General features: G+C 52.9%; 2 protein-coding genes and 2 pseudogenes across 4 annotated transcripts; 3 read left to right on the top strand and 1 right to left on the bottom strand.

Moving 5' to 3' along the window:
• The first annotated feature begins 467 nt into the window (after positions 1-467).
• On the top strand, positions 468-3817 carry LOC136451920 (SUN domain-containing protein 1-like). The gene is made up of 2 exons (XM_066452599.1): positions 468-1590; positions 3231-3817. Exons 1-2 carry the CDS (start codon positions 538-540, stop codon positions 3531-3533), a joined length of 1356 nt encoding a protein of 451 aa, XP_066308696.1. The 5' UTR covers positions 468-537; the 3' UTR covers positions 3534-3817.
• A 395-nt stretch (positions 3818-4212) lies between these two features.
• Positions 4213-16867, top strand: LOC136449793 (cell number regulator 5-like). 3 transcript variants are annotated; one of them, XM_066449986.1, is made up of 6 exons: positions 4213-4395; positions 4588-4718; positions 5016-5224; positions 5683-5859; positions 15489-15715; positions 16319-16867. In XM_066449986.1, exons 4-6 carry the CDS (start codon positions 5685-5687, stop codon positions 16466-16468), a joined length of 552 nt encoding a protein of 183 aa, XP_066306083.1. In that variant the 5' UTR covers positions 4213-4395; positions 4588-4718; positions 5016-5224; positions 5683-5684; the 3' UTR covers positions 16469-16867. The 3 variants fall into 3 exon arrangements, with proteins under 3 accessions (XP_066306083.1, XP_066306085.1, XP_066306084.1); XM_066449988.1 differs by lacking the exon at positions 4588-4718; XM_066449987.1 differs by having other exon boundaries at positions 4516-5224.
• LOC136451175 (uncharacterized) lies at positions 7592-11347 on the top strand (annotated as a pseudogene).
• Positions 16868-16927: 60 nt separating the features above from the next.
• LOC136449792 (putative serpin-Z12) lies at positions 16928-18621 on the bottom strand (annotated as a pseudogene).
• Positions 18622-19759: the final 1138 nt, after the last annotated feature.

Raw genomic sequence — 19759 nt, 5'->3', positions numbered from 1 at the left:
TTTTGGGAATTCCGTATGTACGCGTGCTAGAGCCTAGAGGATTCCGTACGTACTTTCGTTTATTAAACAAATGTTCATCTCTTTTCACAATGTCTCGTGTTTTGGAAATCCTGTGTTACAATTCCTTTATTCCAAACACTCCAATCTATATTTTTCTATGTTTTTTCTTTCCTCTGTTTTTTCATAACACCTATATCCTATTTCTACGTTTTTTTCTTTTCCTCTGTTTTGTATTCCTTTGTTCCAAACTGCCCCGAATAACCCACAGGAAAACCGATTTGATCTGATCTGGCCAAATGAGCGTCCCCACCACGTCAGTGAGTTGACGCCTGAAGGAAGGGAGGAGGAACTGCCAGCCTCAGCCTGACAGGGCAGCCGAAGAAGCGCAAGCGCCGCGCCGGTTCGGTGCGTGCGCTGTGCGCTCTCGTCTTCCCCCCGCCCCGCCCGCTCCCCCCAAATTTCCCCAGCATTCGCATTCGGATTTCCCCCCACGGCTCCCCCCCGAACCCCAACCGCCTCCGCCGCGCCCTCCGTCCCATGGCGTCCCCCTCCCTCGCTGCCGCGGCCACCAGCCCCGCCTCCTCCCCACTAACCCTAGACGCCATCCCCCTCGCCTCCCGCCCCGCCCCCGGAGGCGCCGCCACCGCCGCCGCCCCGCGCAAGCGGTCGGTCCTCCTCCTCGACCACCGTCCGCACCCTGCCTCCCCTACGCCCCCGCTCCTCTCCTCAACTGCCGCCACCGCCGCCGCCGCCGCCGCTGCCGCGTCCGCTCCGCACGCGCGCCGCAAAAAGACCTCCCACCCGCCCCGGCCGCGGTGGCAGACCGTGCTCAGCATCGCCGCCAAGAACGCGACCCTCCTCGCCGCGCTGCTCTATCTCGGGGGCCTCGCCTGGCGCTGGTCCCACCCGCCCCCGCCCTCCCCGCCGCCCGACCGCGCCGCGCTCGAGGGCTACGCCGCCCGCGTCGACGAGGTCGAGGCCTCCCTCGCCCGCACCTTCCGGATGATCCAGGTGCAGCTCGAGGCCGTCGACCGCAAGATCGACGGCGAGGTCGGCACCGCCAGGGGCGACCTTCTCGCTCTGCTGGAGGAGAAGCGGCTCGCGCTCGAGGGCCAACTCACCCGCCTCGACGCCAGGGCCGGTGAGCTCGGCGACGCGCTGGACGGGCTCAAGCGGATGGAGTTCCTCCGGAAGGACGAGTTTGAGAAGTTCTGGGACGAGGTGAAGGGGAGTCTCGGCTCGGGTTCCGGGAGCGAGGTTGATCTGGACCAGGTTCGTGCGTTGGCCAGGGAGATCGTCATGAGGGAGATTGAGAAGCATGCCGCAGATGGGATCGGCAGGGTTGACTACGCCGTGGCCTCAGGTGGGGGAAGAGTTGTCCGGCATTCGGAGGCCTATTTGCCTAAACGTGGTGGTTTGATGGGCTGGATGCCTGGAGGTGACGTGGGGCCGAAGCCAGAGAAGATGCTTCAACCGAGCTTTGGGGAGCCTGGACAGTGCTTTGCCATGCAGGGTAGCAGTGGGTTTGTTGAGATCAAGCTCAAGTCTGGAATACTTCCTGAGGCAGTAACACTTGAGCATGTGTCTAAGGTAAGGTTTTTGGCCACCCAACATTTTAGTCTTGCATGGCTATGCGCTTAATTATTGCTTTTTTTGTAACACTTGAGCCTGGACAGTGGATGACATTGTCTAAGTACGAATGTAGTAATGTAGGATGCGCCACCAGTTACTGAACTTACTGCTTGTTAAAAGTTTAGATTAGTTTCTTGATGGGCTTAATGCATTATGTTTGTAGCATTGAGTCCAATTGTATTCAATTGCAGATAGAAGCCCCTCAAATTATGTTTCATGATTACAGTCCTAAGCATTTCATGTTAAATTTGAATCGGCTTGTAATTATTATTCCATGTTTATGGGCATCATCATTGCATGCATAAGCCAGTAAAGGAAGAATGAATCTTATTTTTGCAATCAATGCTGGTGCTAGGAAATTTTCTTTCTGGTCTGAAAACTGAACAAGACTGACTCTTTCAAATCATGTATTAATATGAAGCTGTGTTGTGTTCTTGAATTGGCTTGCTTTGCTTGCTTTCCTTTTCAGCTTGGTAAACAATACTTGCTATTCTCATTTGTAAATATTTGTGAATTGTGATACTGATTAAGCTCTAGTCCAATGCATTTTATTATATAATTGAGGAATGGAAAAATGGTTTGTCACCTCTGCGAATCATTTGTCTGATTTGAAGTGAATTGCATTTTCCACTTTCTTTTCCTGTTGGGATTTGGGAAAATTATGAAATAGTACTACTCAACTTGTTTTTTCCTTGTTATCAATCTTGCAATGATTTGATAATTGCAATTACTTCTTGCAATGGGCTACCAGATTTAGTAAAGAGAACATATGCGTGTAGTACAATAATTGTTCCAGATCATGACCTTTATATAGTTTCGGTAATGTGCTAACTGAATACTTATTGTTCGAAACCTGGGTACTCTTGTATTAGGTTGACAGTTTTTGTTGGTAACTATTGGGAACAAAGGAACTTGTATTGTTAGATTAGTATTGTAAGTGTCATACTATGAAGAGAAACTTCATTTATCTTTGAACAATCTCCTCTTTATGTTGTCCATTTTGATTTTTAAGTTAAGTATTCACTTCCATGCTCTTCCAGACTGTATGTCAAATGATGCTTCGTGGTTTGTTTCCTCTTGATTGTTGCTTCTTTTGAATGAACTTTTGCTCTCGTGTCCTGTTAACTGTTACTGTCGCATTTCAAACAGAAAGGAAAAAAAATGTAACTGTCACTAGCAATATTGGCACTATGTAAATAGCTATGCAAGGAATTACTTCCTCTTTGTTTTATCTAAGATGGAAATGCTGAGCCCACTTGTTCAGCTGGTAGAGTGCTGGTGGTTATCTTGACAGAGAAGGGGGAAAAACTCTAATAAGCATCATCTAAATTGCCAGCTTTATGGGGATTTAGCTGTAGTTTGGTAAACATAAAATTTGTTAGTCCCCTGTTTGGATCCCATGAATTGAAACTAATAACTAGAAAGTGCTTCCCATTTCATTATTAGATTACTTTCCAATTCCTCTCAATTCCTTGGAACCAAAAATATAAAATGGCTATCGAGTGCATGCATTTATCATCTTTATTTGACCATAGTGAAAACTACACATGTTAGTTCTGAAGCTAGCATGAACACTTACTCTGGTGCATGACATGCAGGATGTGGCGTATGACAGGTCTACAGCTCCAAAAGACTGTCTGGTGTCTGGATGGTACGAGGAGACTCCTGGTGAGACCCAATCGGGTCATGCTGCAAAGATGGCTTTGGCGGAGTTCACGTATGACTTGGAGAAGAACAATGTGCAGACATTTGATGTGTCAGCCCCAGATGTAGGCGTGATCAATATGATCCGGTTGGATTTCACTTCGAATCACGGAAGCTCGCTGCTGACATGCATCTACCGCCTCCGGGTCCATGGCCATGAACCGGTCTCTCCAGGAACCGCAGGTTTTCAGGCCTGAGTTGTGGAAGCCTTGTGTTTCTATTTGCTACGTGATTCACTTGACGGTCCTCTCTTTGTGCTCAATCTAGTTTTGATCTAGGGCTGTCATGTACACACTGTAAATCTAACAATTGTTTGCTGGTAGCCTGGCGTCTTCCTAGGTCCTAGTCCCGTGACATGTGGTAGGTGGTTAGTTTGTGCTATGAACACATGGAATTTCAACAGTATTTTGTTGTGCAATTGTTTGTTTGAACCTTGGAAAGGCTTGTGCTGTTGTCTTTGGTTTAAGCAAGCTTCCATTGATTTCCCGTTTCCAATGATGGATGATCTTCGTAGCAGGAACGGGTCCTTCGCTATTTTTTTTGAAGCAGTCCTTCGCTATTTTAAATGTATATGAAAGTCGTGAGCCCCAGATTTTGTGAACAAGGGGGTGTTTAGTTACCCCAAAATCCAAACTTTGACACTATGGAAAAAGAAGATTCCCTGTTCCATCAAATTTGTGGTACATGCATGGAGTACTGAATGTTAACGAAATCATAACGAAATCAAAAACTAATTGCACAGTTTGGTTGTACTTTGCGAGACGAACGTCTGCAGTAAGCTGCAGTAACTTCAGCGGCGCCGATTCCAGGCAACTAAACGAGGCCCAAAGGTCCTTGTTCCATAATTCCATGATACCTTTGTGGATGAAGGACGTGCACGAATTTCAAAGCTGACCTTCTAGAAGTCAGCTTGTCTCGTCGTCACCCCCTGACCCCTGCGCGTGTCTTCATTCTTTCTCCCTGCCCAGCTGAAGGAAGCCGCCTTTGCAGTTTTTGGACGCGGGACGGCCTCCGCCCTTTTCGTCCGTCGCGAGGAATTCCTGCCGAGGCGTAGAGCAGGTACGGCGCGTGGTTCGGAAATCGGAGCTAACCTCCCACTCATTTCATTTGCTGTCCTTCCTCCCGCTCTGGATCCGCCGTCTCTGTGCTGCGTCATTCCGATGCTCGTGCTTTCCCCAGATCTCTCATGCTATCGTCTGACTCCTTGCCGACCGCAATCCGGCTCGGCCCACGCATGCGCTGAATGTGCAGAGCGAAGCATTCGTTGGGGACGAACGTTTAGGGCGGGGATTGGAGAAGAAGCTGCGGGTTGGCGCAAGCAAGCAAATTTGGGGTCCTAGCTTGAAGGGCTACCATCTTCTTCTTCTTCTTCTTTTTGATTGGTGAACTACACATCACATGCCAATCTCCCGTTTCCGTACTCTTGTATTGTGTTTATTATTTTAATTATCTCCTGTAATAGCATTTGTTCTGTCTGTAAATAGGTGGGATCGAATTATCTGTTAAGGTTTCTTAGATTTATGATTTTACATCTATAATTTCTAACTCAATTCTTTGTTTGATTTCATTGCTCTGTCTGTTGGATCATGAAACTAGCGTCTGTTTGATTTTACATCTATAATTTCTAATTATTTTATTTGTTTGATTTCATTGCCCTGTCTGTTGGATGGTGTAACTAGGGTCTGTTTGGTAGAACTCATTTTGCCGGCCAGCTCCACGTGAGAATTTGAAGGATTTTTTCTTACGTGGGGAGCTGAAAAAAAAATTGCTCCTCAAATTCGCCTTTCTCCACCCACGCCTGGCTGCAGTAGGCTGCCGTCACCCCTCTCCACGGCCTGATTCGCCTCTGTCTCCATCTGTGCCGTCCTCTCCGCCGCGCCTGACCCAGGTAACTTGTCAAACGGACAGCTTCTTGATTCACTTTACTAAGGGAATCAGTTCCCGGAAATTGGGAGTTAAATTCCGTGGATCCATCTTCTAGTTTATCAGAAATAGTTCGAATATATAAGGGACCCAGTGCCGGAGGCTCCCACATGAGTGGGGTCTGGGGAAGGGAAAAACCGAGGCAAGCCTTCCCCCCGCAAAAGCTACGGAGAGGCTGCTTCGAACCCGTGACCTGGAGACTCAGTGAGACAGCTCTCACCACTGCACTAGGCCTGCCCTTCAGTTCGAATATATATAGATCATAAAACAAAAACAACAGTTGCCCTCGTGTAGACAACATGTTTATTTTATTTTCTGGGACATACCAGTTTCCTGTTGTCCTTGTGGTATACAATCATATGCGTGCAATCTGAAGCCTTAATGTTTTTTTCATGAGACCATCCCCCTCTTTTTTTCTCACAGGGATGGCTGGAAAAGGAAGCTATGTTCCTCCACAATATATCCCGTTATACGGCCTAGATACTGAAGAGGATCGTGTCCCTGCTGTGGAAGAGAACCATGCTGCGCGCCATAAACTAAACCGGGATCCGACACAATGGTCATCTGGCATCTGTGCCTGTTTTGATGATCCCCAGAGCTGTATGCCACTTTCTAATCTGTGATCCTTGATTTACAGAAGAAAATATAAAAGGTGCTATTTGGTTGCATGTTAGGTTGTATATAGCAAGTAAACACTAAAATGTAATGCTTTTCTTTTCTCTACATACCAAATATAGCATGTTCTTGTGTTTATGTAGTGTAATAATGATGAATCTGTGCTTCAGAGAGAAATATTTGAATTCAGCTATGATATATTAGGATAATCTTCCTTGTTAATCTGTAACCCTTCTTGCCTGTTTTCCTTACTAGTATTGCTTGGTAGTGGATTTTTAGGCTAAACTAGTTCTTGTAGATAAATAACAATATCTCTGCATGTTACTTGACATACATGTGATGTGTTCAATCTGCTCAATTCATTACTCATCTAGCGCACTGCACACATATCACTATGAGCTAGCTGTTTTTTTAGGGAAGTAATTGTTATGACCGGCATCCCCTATGCCAGGTGCAGGCCCAATAGTGGCTAGGGGGCCAGTCTGTTAAGGGGCTTAGAGGCCCAATTTATCGCTTATTTGGTATTTTCTTAGAGATAGATATAATTCCTTAATTATAGCATCTATAGGGAAGGATAAATACTTGTAATCGGGGATGATTGGAATTAAGCAGAAAGCAACAATTAAGTTGCTCACGTGAACAGTACCCGCGTTACTGTAGCGCTACATGAACTCTAGGGCTGCAGCAGCAGCCGCCACGGCCCCTCGCCGACGTCGAGAGTACAAACCACGTCCTCCCCTCTTTCACCCCTATAACCTGCACAGCAACACCGGTAGGGCATCAAGTCCTATCAATCTGGTATCAGAGATCTCTGGTTCGATCACGTCCAGCCCTCTACCGAGTTCTTCCCACCCGCCGCCGCCGCACACCCACTCGCCGCCACCAGCGTCTTCGTTGGCGCTGCTGCCCCACACATCAGGCGCGTCGGCTTTAGGCGTGCTGGCGTCCTCAGGGGCGCTCGCGCCCTCTGCCCCGGCGCCGTCGTCTTCCGCCGCCCTCGTCCTCACCCCGGAGCAGATGATGGCCACAATCCTGGAATTAGGGCAGGCCGTGACGGGCATCAGGGCCTTCCTCGTCGGGCCCTATGCGCCCCAGCCGCAGCCCCAGCTGCCACCTCCTCCGCTGCCACACCAACAGCAGCTACCCCCGCCCCCGCCGCCCTCGGCCGCGACCATGGCGCCGGTCATCTCATACCAGTATGGGATGCCCTACGATGGGACTGCAACGACCTCATTCCTAGCCGCGCCGCCGCCATCCAAGGGCGTCCCCATCCAGCAGATCAGGTTCCCGTCGTCGCCGTCACCGCTTCCGGCTTGGATCGTCGGTTCGTCGAAACCCATCTACACAGCGCCCAGTACCCAGCCGCACCTACCGCCGCTCCCAACCACCGGGGCTGTCATGGCGCCTGGCGGCGCCCCGGCTCCGGGCGTCCTCTACGGCGGGGTGGACGGCCCCCTGTTCCACGGCGGCAGCCTGATGCCGACGCTCTCCGCCACGTCGCCCTCGCTGGACAGCACGGGCGCGGCGCCCTAGGCCGCCGCACAGGACCCGCCGCCGCCCAAGTTTTACAAGTTGGAGTTCGCCACATACGACGGCTCCGTTGATCCCCTGAATTGGCTCAGCCAGTGTGAGCAATTCTTTCGGGGTCAGCGCACGCTCGCCTCCGACTGTACCTGGCTCGCCTCCTATCATCTCCTTGGGGCGGCCTAGACTTGGTACTACGCCCTCGAGCAGGACGAGGGCATGCCACCGTGGAAGCGCTTCAAGGAGCTGTGTCGTCTGCGCTTCGGCCCTCCGATCCGCGGGAGTCGGCTGGCTGAGCTGGGCCGGCTGCCGTTTGTTTCCACTGTGCAGGAGTTCGCCGATCGCTTCTAGGCGGTGGCATGTGAAAGGTCCTTGTTTGGTTTTGGTAATTGAGTGACAACTTAGGTGGACTAATTGTGTTTATGTGAGATACACAGGTGATTAGTCCGCAGGTACATATGTGTGAGCAACATATGCCATGAAGGTGAAAATGGCTTAGAGATGTTGCAAAGCTGACACATGTGATGATGAAGGAGCTTATTGCACATGAGACATGACATTGAGTCATGTGATCAAGGTGAAGAAGATCAAGACAAGACTTGGCTTGATGGACCGGTTGCAAGCGTGAAGGGCAAGTCGGAGGCTTTGGAGTGATGGACCGCGTGGCGGTGAAGCTTGAGCAAGACTTGGCGCCGATGGACGATGGCAACGGTGAAGAGCAAGTGAAGTCAAGATCGATGAACCAATATGATCACGTGATGATATGAAGTGGATCATATCATTGTTGATCATGTTGGTGCATGTGTTGCATCGACATTGGAGGAGATGGAATGGAATGCGCAAGGCAAAAGTATAACCTAGGGCATTTCATTTCACCGGTCATAGGTATGTAGAGAAGTTTATGACCGGGTTTAGGATAGATGGCCGTACTATCAAGAGTGGCAAACTTATTTGCATATCGGTCATCTAGTGCCACTCGAGTGATCTAACTTTGCATCGTCGCTAGGATCGAGTGGCGTGGTAAGTTGAGTGGCTAACATCCTTTGGGAAATGATTGTGAAAAAGCTAACACACATACCACATGGTGGTGTACACTTGGTGGTGTTGGCACATTTACAAAGGAGGTGGTGTTTGCAGGGTTGAGATGGGTTTGGGTCCCTCTCTCCCTCCCGCCGAGCTTGCAAATTCTTGTGGTTTTGGGAAAATGGAATGCCTATTTTCTATTACACCGGATGCAAATTCTTGTGGTTGGCACATTGGTGCAAGGGTGAAGAAGTTAGAAGTGAAAACGAGTTGGTCGCGAAGACGCTGGCGTCGGTCAACTGATCGGACGTTGGGTCCGAAAGCACCGGACGCTGGTAGCATGCGTCCGGTCGAGCTGGTCGGTCAGCACAGTACCGAGGGTATTGCACCGGACGCTGGTCTGTGTCCGGTCAAGGTGGACCGGACGCGTCCGGTCGAAGAAATACGCCTCGGGTACCTTACTGGAAACGACCGGACGCTGGGTTCCAGCGTCCGGTCAGTTGAAGCTGCTGCGTCCGGTCAGGTCAAGTGACCGTTGGAATCGGGACACGTGGCCATCTGCGGGCGACCGGACGCTGAGGTCTAGCGTCCAGTCAACACGACCGGAGCGTCCGGTCGACCCGACAGTTGTCCAGTGAAGGGGTAACTTCTAGTTTAGCCCTTGGGGCTATAAATAGAAGTGGCCTTCGGCCATGGCTGGTGCTGAGCACCTAAGGGGACTTAGTGTCCATGCTTGAGAGTGCTTAGGAGCCCTCCATCTCACATATACTTGATAGCGATCATCCGATTGTATGAGTGAGCGATTCTAGTGCGATTGCATCGTGAGGTTGTATCGAGTGGCACTAGGTGATCGAGTTGCAAGCCGGTGGTGCTTGTTACTCTTGGAGGTTGCCACCTCCTAGACGGCTTGGTGGTGGTCTCCGTCGAAGCCCGCAAGAAGCTTGTGCGGCGCTCCGGAGAAGTGCTTGTGAGGGGCATTGTGCTCGCCCCGCGGGAGCCGCGAAGAGCAACTCTAGTAAAACGTGTCATTGAGCTACCCTCACTCAAGGGGTAGGTTCTTGCGGTGCCCGACGTGCGGGCTTAGCGGATGATGCTAATTAGCCGCCGAACCACCAAGTGAGCGGTCGACACAACGGGGACTAGCGTGTTGGCAAACACGTGAACCTCGGGAGAAAAATCATCGTGTCAACCTTGTTCTTCCCGTTGGTTTGCATTCTCATTACACAAGCTTGCAATTACTTTTATACATATTAAGTTTGTGTAGTTGCTCTTGTAATTAGTTAGCTTGTGTAGCTTGCTAGTTACCTTCTTGCTTGTGTAGCATAGAAGTAGCTCCCTTGCGTGGCTAATTTGGTTTTAGTAACCTTGTTAGTCACATTGCTTAGTTTGTGTAGCTAAGTATTTGCGCTCTCTAATTATGCATTGGTTGCCTTGTTATTGAGCTTTGCTAGTGAGCTTAGTTGGCTTTGTGCTTTTGCTTACTAGCATGTGTAGGAGCTCCCTTGTTGCTTAAAGTACTAGTGGCATAGGTTTGTGTGACCTTGCTCCTAGAATTGTTTAGGAGAGCTCTAGCTAGCCCGGCACCTTAGTTGCATAATTAGTATCTTTACAAGGTGCTAGTGAACATATATAGAGGGGTGTAGTCTTGGCTAGACCGATTGTTTTAATTCCGCATTTATATCGGTTAGACGACGTGATTAAGTTTTAGAAAAGACTATTCACCTCCCCCTCTAGTCCGCCATCTCGACCTTTCAGCATGTCACGCCCGGGGTGTCTCCACGCGTCAGCGGGCCGAGATCTTCGTTGGTGGCCTTCCGGATCATATCCGGGTGGACGTGGAGATGCGCGACCCCCCGGACCTCCAGACGGCCATGTACTACACCCGGGCGTTCGAGCGTCGTGCGGCTGCCATGCAGCCGGCGCCGCCTCCTCGAGCCGCTCGTCCGGCTCCACGTCAGGGTCAGCCTCCTCCGGCGCGTGTACCCAGGGCGGCCCAGGCAGGGCAGGCCCCCGCTGCGGCCAATGCGGCCCCCGCGGCGCGCTCGTTTCACCGCCTTACACCGGCGGAGCAGCTGGAACGTCGTCGCCAAGGACTATGCTACAACTGCGACGAGCCCTACGTCCCTGGACATGTGTGTCCGCGGCTCTTCTACCTGGAATCCGGGGACTACATTGCGGAGGACGCCGCGCCCGCCGAGGACGGGAACGCGGTCATACCACTAGAGGAGCCGGCCGCCCAGGGGTAGGCGGCCGCTAACGCTCTCGTCGTGTCCCTCCATGCACTTGCAGGTATCCTGACGGAGAACACGATGCTGCTGCCGGTGATGGTCAAGGGGGAGCGCCTCTTGGCCCTTCTCGATACCGGCTCCACCCACAACTTCCTCTAGGGCACAACCATGCGCCGCCTGGGGCTTCCGCCCACTGGGGGGCGCAGCTCCGTGTCACCGTCGCCAACGGCGATCGCCTGCGTTACGAGGGCATCGCCCGTCACATCCCCATCAGCATCGGGGCCGAGGACTTCTCCATCACATGCGTCGGCCTTAACTTTGGCTGCTTCGACTTCATCCTCGGCGTCGACTTCCTACGGACCTTGGGCCCCATTCTCTGGGACTTCGAGGCCATGACGTTGGCCTTCTGGCGCGAGGGTCGCCGCGTCCTCTGGAAGGGCGTGGGCGGCTCTGACTCGGCTGCACCCCAGCAGCATGTGGCGGCGACCTCCGTCGACTCTCAGCAGCCCTTGCTGGACCGCCTACTGCAGCAGCACGGCGCCATCTTCGAGGAGCCGCAGGGCCTTCCACCGGTCCGTCCGTACAACCACCGCATCCACCTCCTGCCGGACACCGCTCCCGTCGCCGTGCGCCCGTACCGCTACCCCCAGCTGCAGAAGGACGAGCTGGAATGGCAGTGCGAGGATATGCTCACCTAAGGCATCATCCGGCCTAGCACTTCGCTGTTCTCGGTGCTCGTGCTCCTTGTCCGCAAAGATGTCCAAGGACAAGTTCCCCATACCAGTCGTGGATGAGCTTCTCGACGAGCTCCATGGGGCTCGCTTCTTCACCAAGCTCGACCTACGTTCGGGCTACCACCAGGTGCGGATGCACCCCGACGACATCGCCAAGACCGCCTTCCGCACACACCATGGCCACTACGAGTTCCTGATGATGCCTTTCGGCCTCTCCAACGCCCCGGCGACATTCCAGGCATTGATGAACGACGTCCTTCGCCCCTACTTGCGGAGGTTTGTGCTGGTCTTTTTCGACGATATTCTCATCTACAGCTCTTCGTGGGCGGGAGCATCTGCAGCACATTGCCATCGTCCTCAACGAGCTTCGGGCGCAACGTCTTCACCTTAAGCGCTCGAAGTGCTCGTTCGGGGCGACGTCTGTGGCCTACCTGGGTCACGTCATCTCTGCGGACGGCGTCGCCATGGACGCCGACAAGGTGGCGGCGGTCGCTGCGTGGCCCCCGCCGAGCTCCGCTCGGGGCCTCCTGGGCTTCCTGGGCCTCGCGGGCTACTACCGGAAATTCATCCGGGAGTTCGGCCTCATCGTGGCGCCCCTGACGCGTCTCTTGCGACGAGACGCGTTCGCCTAGGACACGGAGGCAGAGGAGGCCTTCCAGGCGCTTAAGCGCGCCCTCACCGCCGGGCCCGTCCTCCAGATGCCCGACTTCGACAAGCTATTCATGGTGGACTGCGACGCGTCCGGCGTGGGGTTTGGCGCCGTTCTCCACCAGGGTGCGGGACCTCTCGCGTTCTTCAGCAGGTCGTTCGCCGCGCGCCATCTCAAGCTCGCGGCTTACGAGTGGGAGCTCATCGGGTTGGTGCAAGCTGTGCGCCACTAGCGCCCGTATCTGTGGGGGCGCCACTTCCTTATTCGCACCGACCATTACAGCTTGAAGTTCCTCCTGGACCAGCGCTTGTCTACAGTTTCGCAGCACCAGTGGATCAGCAAGCTGTTCGGCTTCGACTTCACCGTCGAATACCGCCCCGGGCGCCTCAACACCGTGGCGGACGCCCTGTCCCGCCACGACGCCGAGCACGGGGCCGAGGAGGACAGCAGCGTGGGCGCTGCCATGTGCGCCCGCTCAGGCCCCTCCTTCGCTTTCATCGACGATATCCGCCGCGCCACGGCGACAGCGGCGGACGCGCAGCTACTCTTTCGGCACCTTGAGGCGAGCGACCTACAGGGGCCGTGGCGCCTTGACGACGGGCTACTCCTGCATGGTAATTGCCTCTTCGTCCCTGACCATGGCGACCTGCGCCATCAGGCGCTCCTTTTGGCACACTCGGCCGGGCACGAGGGCTTTCAGAAGACCCTCCACCGCCTACGCTTCGACTTCTACATCCCCGGCGATCGCGCGCTGGTGCAGGACTGGGTGCGGACCTGCAGTACCTGTCAGCGCAACAAGACGGAGACACTGCAGCCGGCGGGACTGCTGCAGCCGCTGGAGGTTCCGTCCCAGGTATGGGCGGATATCTCCATGGACTTCGTCGAGGACCTCCCGAAGGTGGGCGGCAAGTCCGTCGTACTCACGGTGGTCGACCGCTTCTCCAAGTACGCGCACTTCATCGCGCTCGGCCACCCCTACACCGCCAGCTCCGTCGCTCGCGCCTTCTTCGACGGCATCGTCCGACCCCACGTGTTTCCCTCCTCCATCGTCAGGGACCGGGATCCGGTGTTCACCGGCCACGTCTGGCGCGACCTCTTCCGGATGGCTGGCGTCAAGCTGCGTATGAGCACGGCTTTCCACCCGTAGACTGACGGTCAGTCCGAGGTGGTGAACAAGGTGATTGCCATGTACTTGCGGTGTGTTACCGGTGACCGCCCGCGTGCGTGGGTGGACTGGCTCGCCTGGGCGGAGTACTGCTACAACACCTCCTACCACACCGCCCTGCGCGCCACTCCGTTCGAGGTGATCTATGGCCGTCCCCCGCCGCCCATCTTGCCGTACAAGCCGGGGACGGCCCGGACGGAAGCTGCTGACGCCCTCCTCCGCAGCCGTGGTGAGATCCTCGCCGAGGTGCGCCAACGCCTCCTGCAGGCGCAGCAACTGTCCAAGAAGTACTACGACGCCAACCACCGCGACTTGGAGTTCGTCGGCGGCGACTGGGTCTGGCTGCGGCTGTCACACAGAACAGCGTAGTCCCTAGACCCCGGTGCCAGACGCAAGCTTGGGCCTCGCTACGCCAGACCGTTCCAGGTGTTGGAGCGCATTGGGCGCGTCGCCTACCGCCTGCAGCTGTCGGAGGGCGCCCGCGTCCACGACGTCTTCCACGTGGGGCTGCTGAAGCGGCACCGCGGAGATCCGCCGGCTGTTTCGGCCTCCCTTTTGCCGGTCCTCGATGGTCGCGTTCTGCCGAGACCAGAGCGGGCGTTGTAGGCGCAGCAACGCCGCGGTGTCTGGCGCGTGTTGATCAAGTGGCGCGGCCTTCCGGACGAGGATGCTACCTGGGAGCCTCTCGACGAGTTCCGCGAGCACTTCCCCGACTTCCAACTCGAGGACGAGTTGTTTGCGCAGTCGGGGAGAGATGTTATGACCGGCATCCCCTATGCCAGGCGCAGGCCCAATAGTGGCTAGGGGGCCAGTCTGTTAAGGGGCTTAGAGGCCCAATTTATCACTTATTTGGTATTTTCTTAGAGATAGATATAGTTCTTTAATTATAGCATCTATAGGAAAGGATAAATACTTGTAATCGGGGATGATTGGAATTAAGCAGAAAGCAACAATTAAGTTGCTGGCTTCCGAGCCAACTGTCCCTGCCCTCTCCCTCGCGCAAACAGTACCCGTGTTACTGTAGTGCTGCGTGAGCTCTAGGGCTGCAGCAGCAGCCGCCGCTCTCGCCGCCACGGCCCCTCGCCGACGTCGAGAGTACAGACCACGTCCTCCCCTCTTCCACCCCTATAACCTGCGCAGCAACACCGGTAGGGCATCAAGTCCTATCAGTAATACACTAAGGTTCCATAGATTCTTATTCTGGTAGTGCAATATGAAAGCAGTCCTACTACTGCTCTTTTCCTTACTAGTATTGCAAACATTGTAAACATGTGAGAATGAGTGAATGAATGGGTTCTGACAGTGGAGAATACCTATTTGTGTTCTTGTTTCTAGGAAGCTATCAATAACCTAATGTCGCCCTCTCATTTATGGGTAATAAAAATTTGGAAAGGTCGGAACTACTTCTCATGGTGAATAATGCTAGCTACCATCTGCCCAATCTTACGCAGCTGACTTTGATTTTCTTTTTCAAGTTCAACAAAATACTGTAGGATTGGGATGATATAGATCTTACACTGCTTCAACAAAGCAAGTTAATATTCGGTATTATCATGCTTGTTGCTCCTTTGAGTTGTCATTCGAAATAATAGTAGTGAAGTGTTTCCTAATATGTAGCTGTCTCTGTCTGGCTTTACATATAATAAGTTCAAATAATTAGGTTTCTGCTGCGACATTTCATAAGTAAAGTTATGTAGCTTTAAGCGTCAGCGTGTCATAAGTATAAAAATAAGAAGTTTGGATAAAATGCTCATTCCTAATTATTCCCTGATGCTTTGTTTATCGGTGGTTTATAAATTTACTCAACTGAGAAGGCGACAACAAAATGTAGCCATGGTAACTAGGACCAACCAAACAGCATGTTAGTCAGATGGAACTCTTTTTTTTCTCGAAAAACGCAGGAGAGCTGCGCATCATTATATTAAGAAGTGAAAAATGGGAAAGAACCCATACAACACACCCCAGGCCAGCCAAAAGGCAAGCCCACGCACTCACACCAACTCACGCCAACTCACACAAAAAACCCCAAACTCTCTGATCCTTAGGATATAAGCGCGCCCGTGTCTGTTTCGAAGGGCGACCAACAGCAGCACTAGGATCCTAAGTCCTAACCCTCTGAATGGGGGGCTAGTAAGATGGAACTGTACTTGAATAGAACATCTTTTGTCTATCTATTGGGTACTCTATATTTATTCAATCCAGTTTGGAGGTGTCATCATCCAATGCATAATCTTGTAATACTGAAAAACCCCATTTACTCGCATAACAAGATCTTCTGCCCATTTTTCTAGGTTGTATTGGTGCGACTTGCCCCTGTTTTCTTTTTGGAAAGAATGCACAATTCTTGGGATCTGGAACTCTTGCTGGATCATGCACTACACATTGCATGTTGTGGGGCCTTCTTACAAGTCTATGTTGTGTATTTACTGGAGGTCTAGTATTAGCAGTTCCAGGGTCTGCTGTTGCTTGTTATGCTTGCGGATATCGCAGTGCACTAAGAACAAAGTACAATCTTCCGGTATGTGGTTTCAACCTCTTCGGTTGTTATATTAGTGTTTTTTTTTTATATTTTCCCCTGCATATTGACAATCAGAGGCAATTTTCTTAATATCCTGCAGCTTTTTCTCAACTACTGTAATTTGGCTATGGGGAGCAGATGAGTAGTGCTGCATATGATTTTTATTTTTGTGTTTAAATATACTAGTGACATACTAGGCCTTCATACAGGGCATTAGGGAAACATCCTCCACTGTTTCTAATAGTGAGCTCTGTCATATAGTCGATGTGCGTTTTCTATCCCTAAAGTAGATGATAACTTGATAAGCTGTTTAAATATAATTATTAGGCCTTCATACAGGGCATTAGGGAAACATCCCGAAAGTTTTACATGGCCATTTGCTATGAATATGATGAATTCATAGAAATGTGGTTGACTACCTCTAGAAATTAGTTTATTTGGGGTTTCGACTGTAGATCATTCTGATTTCTGATGTACTACAACAAAATTTTGCGGAGTTTTAATATTCTACTGTCATTTACCATTAGTGTGAACTTTTTTTGTCTCTCTGATGACGGGTTAATACTTTTTTCTTGCTCACCCTGGAATGTTTTCCCTATGCAGGAAGCACCCTGTGGCGATTTGACGACACACTTATTCTGTCACCTGTGTGCTATATGCCAGGAGTACAGGGAGATCCGTGAGAGAACAGGCAGTAGCTCATCAGCAACTCATGTGACTCCACCTCCAGTTCAGACGATGGACGAGCCCTGATCTTAACTGATATGAATGCATGTTATCTGACAAACCTTTGGTGTGTGACCTGACCTGGTGCTGCCTTTGCCTGCCGGCGTTTAACATATTTTTGTTCTGTGCTCTCACAATGTTACTGTGTGGTTTGTAGAGTTGTAAACGTGGCTTTTGAACTAGTGAACTACTGACAGTTCACGGAAGTTGTAAACACAGTTGTATCATGGACTGTAGCAGAATTGCTAAGTGTAACTTTTTTCGTTATTTATATTGGTGAGAGGATGGGAAGGGAAAAAGAAAAGAAATGCACTTCTGTTGTTGAAGGTTTCATTGTGTTTAGTTCTATGAAGTGTTTTTTTTTCTTTTTGTCGAACAGTCAAATTGCCAACTGCCTGCAGATGAACGATTCAATATTGTGGCGAGTGGTATAAATTTCAGTTTATTCAAAAGTTTTCTTGATACAAACGTAGCACACGCGCAAATTCTTCAGATTACATGGCACATACAAAGATACAGTCTCTTCTATTCTGTTGTTCCTGCACAAAGTCATGTAGTACTAATGAGTTCTCTCTTCCTTCAGGCTTGAGCATCATCATCCAACCAGAGGGTTCACCACATGCCCAAGGAACAGCAGGACGCCACTCCTCTCCTCCACGATGGCGAACAAGAAGGGCCGGTCCGCCACGAGATCTACCGGCGGTGGACCCATCCTTGCACACTCTTGTATGCACACGGCCGTGGCCGCGGCGGCCACGGTGCCGACCTCGTCCACCTCTACGGTGGCCTTGGTACACTCCTGAGATGAAGAGCCCGTTTCCACCGGACACCATGCCGGAGAAGTCGCCGCCGGCAAAGGCTCGGTTGACTCCCAGCTTCTGGATATCGCCGGACGCCTCAAACTCGAACGTGAACTTGAACTTTGGCACCATGAACCGCCCTACCGGGACCTCGTCCACCGGCGTATGCCTCCTGATGAACCCCGGCGTCGAGACGGCCTTATCGTAGAGATCACTGATCTTAAGAGCCTCACCGTCGGGGAGGAGTAGAAGCATGTAGAACGCCGCCTGCCGCCCGCCGCCGTCGTTCTTGTAGGGCAGCTTGAGTGCCTTGAAGCCGGGGGACACGGCGACCTGCTGCTCCTTGAAAAAACTCGTGGTCATGAACGGCGCGCGCACGGTGGCGCCGTCGGGGAGATGGAACGGCGCGGCGATGGTCCTCGACCGATCGAACGGCCGAGCCCACGTCCCCTTGAAGTAGATAGCGTTGGCGAGGACGAGCACCGTGGACGAGTTGACGGAGCCGGGAGGCAGGACGTCGCCGATGAGCCCTTCCGTCGCTTCGCTCACGAACGCGTTGCCTCGCCGCCTCGGGCTCCGAGACGAAGTCGACGGACTCCGCGACCGCCGCGTAGCGCGACGCAGCGGCGTCCCTGAACTCCGGCGTGAGAGCCCTGCCGCACGCCCGCGGCCACCAGCGCGAGCGCCGCGTGGAACGACAGCGGCGAGACGATGAAGTTGCCGCCCGCCGCCCGCAGGCCGGCCTGCCTCGCGATCGGCAGGCACGACCCGCCGCCGCCGTCCGCGTCGAGGTCAGGCGGCACCACCGCGGGGACAGAACGGCGGGCGGTGCCAGCGAACACATCCGGTCGCTGGTGTCACCATTCCGGTTCCGGAGCCGCAGGCCCGGCGCCGAAGCCGGCGAAGGGCACCTCGCCGGGCGGTCCCCACGGCGCGTTCAGCGTCGATGGACCATAAAATGGGTTCGCGAACGACGTGGGCATGCTCCACGGGAACGGATCAACAGGTGCCTGCTGCGCGAACACGGGCGCGTGCGCGTGCTCGGGCGCCCACGGGTGCGGCGGGGCGAAGGCGATCCACGGCCCCGCCGTGGACCCGAAGCTCAAGTCGCCCGCGCCTTGTCCGTCGTTGTCTCGGGGGGCTGCTCCTGCTCGTGTCGCGGTGCGCTCGTCGCCGTGGTGCTGGACGCCGCGACGCGGTGTGCTCATCGCGCACGTGAGCTGCGAGGCCTCAGCTCAGAGCGCTCCGGCTGTTGAGGACGAAGCGCGAGGCGTATGGTTCGTCACGCTGACTAGCATGGCGGGGACCGGGGATCTATTGGCTCACCACCGCCGGGGAACCGAAACGAAAGAACGTACCGGTAGAGTGGTAGTTGATAATTTTGTATGTTCCTTACAGAAAGAAAAAAAAAACTTTTTACGGAAAATTGGCGCGAAGATGCCCCCTGCGACTGCCGTGCGTTCTCTCGACGGAAACTCACCGGGATCGCCGAGTGGCTTCAGCGGTTGCACAAATTGAAAGGCTGGATGGTTGAGTGGGATGAGAATGTTGCATGTCTGGTGCTCCATTTATGGAGAAACGGGGTTGTATTGAGCCGCTAGTTTCTTCAGTGACAAGTAAGCTTGCTCCAAGTCAACGGAGGCTCTGAGTAAACTAACGAGTAAAACCATTCGGCAAGCGCGTACAGCTTGGTTAGGTCGTGGGTGAAATTTTCGTATTTTGATCTCTTTTGAAAACAATTTCTAGAAAAATACCAACGCCAAAACAATTTCTGAAAATAGACCATTTTTAGGCGTCTTAGCACGTGACGCCGAGATATGAGGCTCGGCGTCGTGTCACGCCACGCCGAGGTACTGCCACGTCACGGACGACCGGGGTCGTCGTCGCCACGTTGGCGCGTGGGTCCGAGACGTCGGCGTCGTGTCAGCCGACGCCAAGTACCCAACATCGGCGCGGTCGGACTGAGCGCCGAGCTCTGGCCCCATCCGGAGCGTGGCCCAGGCGGCCCAACAGAGAACGGTGGCCCAGCAGCTCGGCGTTGGGTCACTTAACGCCGAGCCTCCAGACCTCGGCGTTACCCGACTCAACGCCGAGGTCTGCACACTTTAGGCCGCGCCGAGGCCCCTTCTTCTTCTTCCCTCCCCTCCTCCATTCCCCCACGGCTCCCAAATCCCCCACGGCCCCCACGAAACTCTAACCTCCAAAATCGACCCCCGGTGCCCGGATCTCGTCTCCCGAAGCTTCCTCGAGGTAATGGTCCCTCCCCTCCTCCATTCTATCCGCGTAGATGTGCTTACATTGTCCCTAATCATTTGGAATCATGGTTGTTTGGTGATTTGGTATATTTGTGTTTGCATTTGCAAAATGAATGGCTTAGGATGATTGAGTGCATTGTTGTTTAACTGTTATATGTGATGAACATGTTAGGTTAGTTTGGTTTCTAGTTATTTTGGTCATTAGGGTTATTTGTTTATTGTAGGTGTCATTAGGGTTAGTTATTTGTTGGTCATTAGGGTTA

This window comes from Miscanthus floridulus, chromosome 5 (assembly GCF_019320115.1).
Source record: "Miscanthus floridulus cultivar M001 chromosome 5, ASM1932011v1, whole genome shotgun sequence".
In the NCBI taxonomy this organism is placed as follows: domain Eukaryota; kingdom Viridiplantae; phylum Streptophyta; class Magnoliopsida; order Poales; family Poaceae; genus Miscanthus; species Miscanthus floridulus.
Note: the sequence above shows the minus strand (reverse complement) of the source record. Positions and strands in the feature narration are given on the sequence as shown.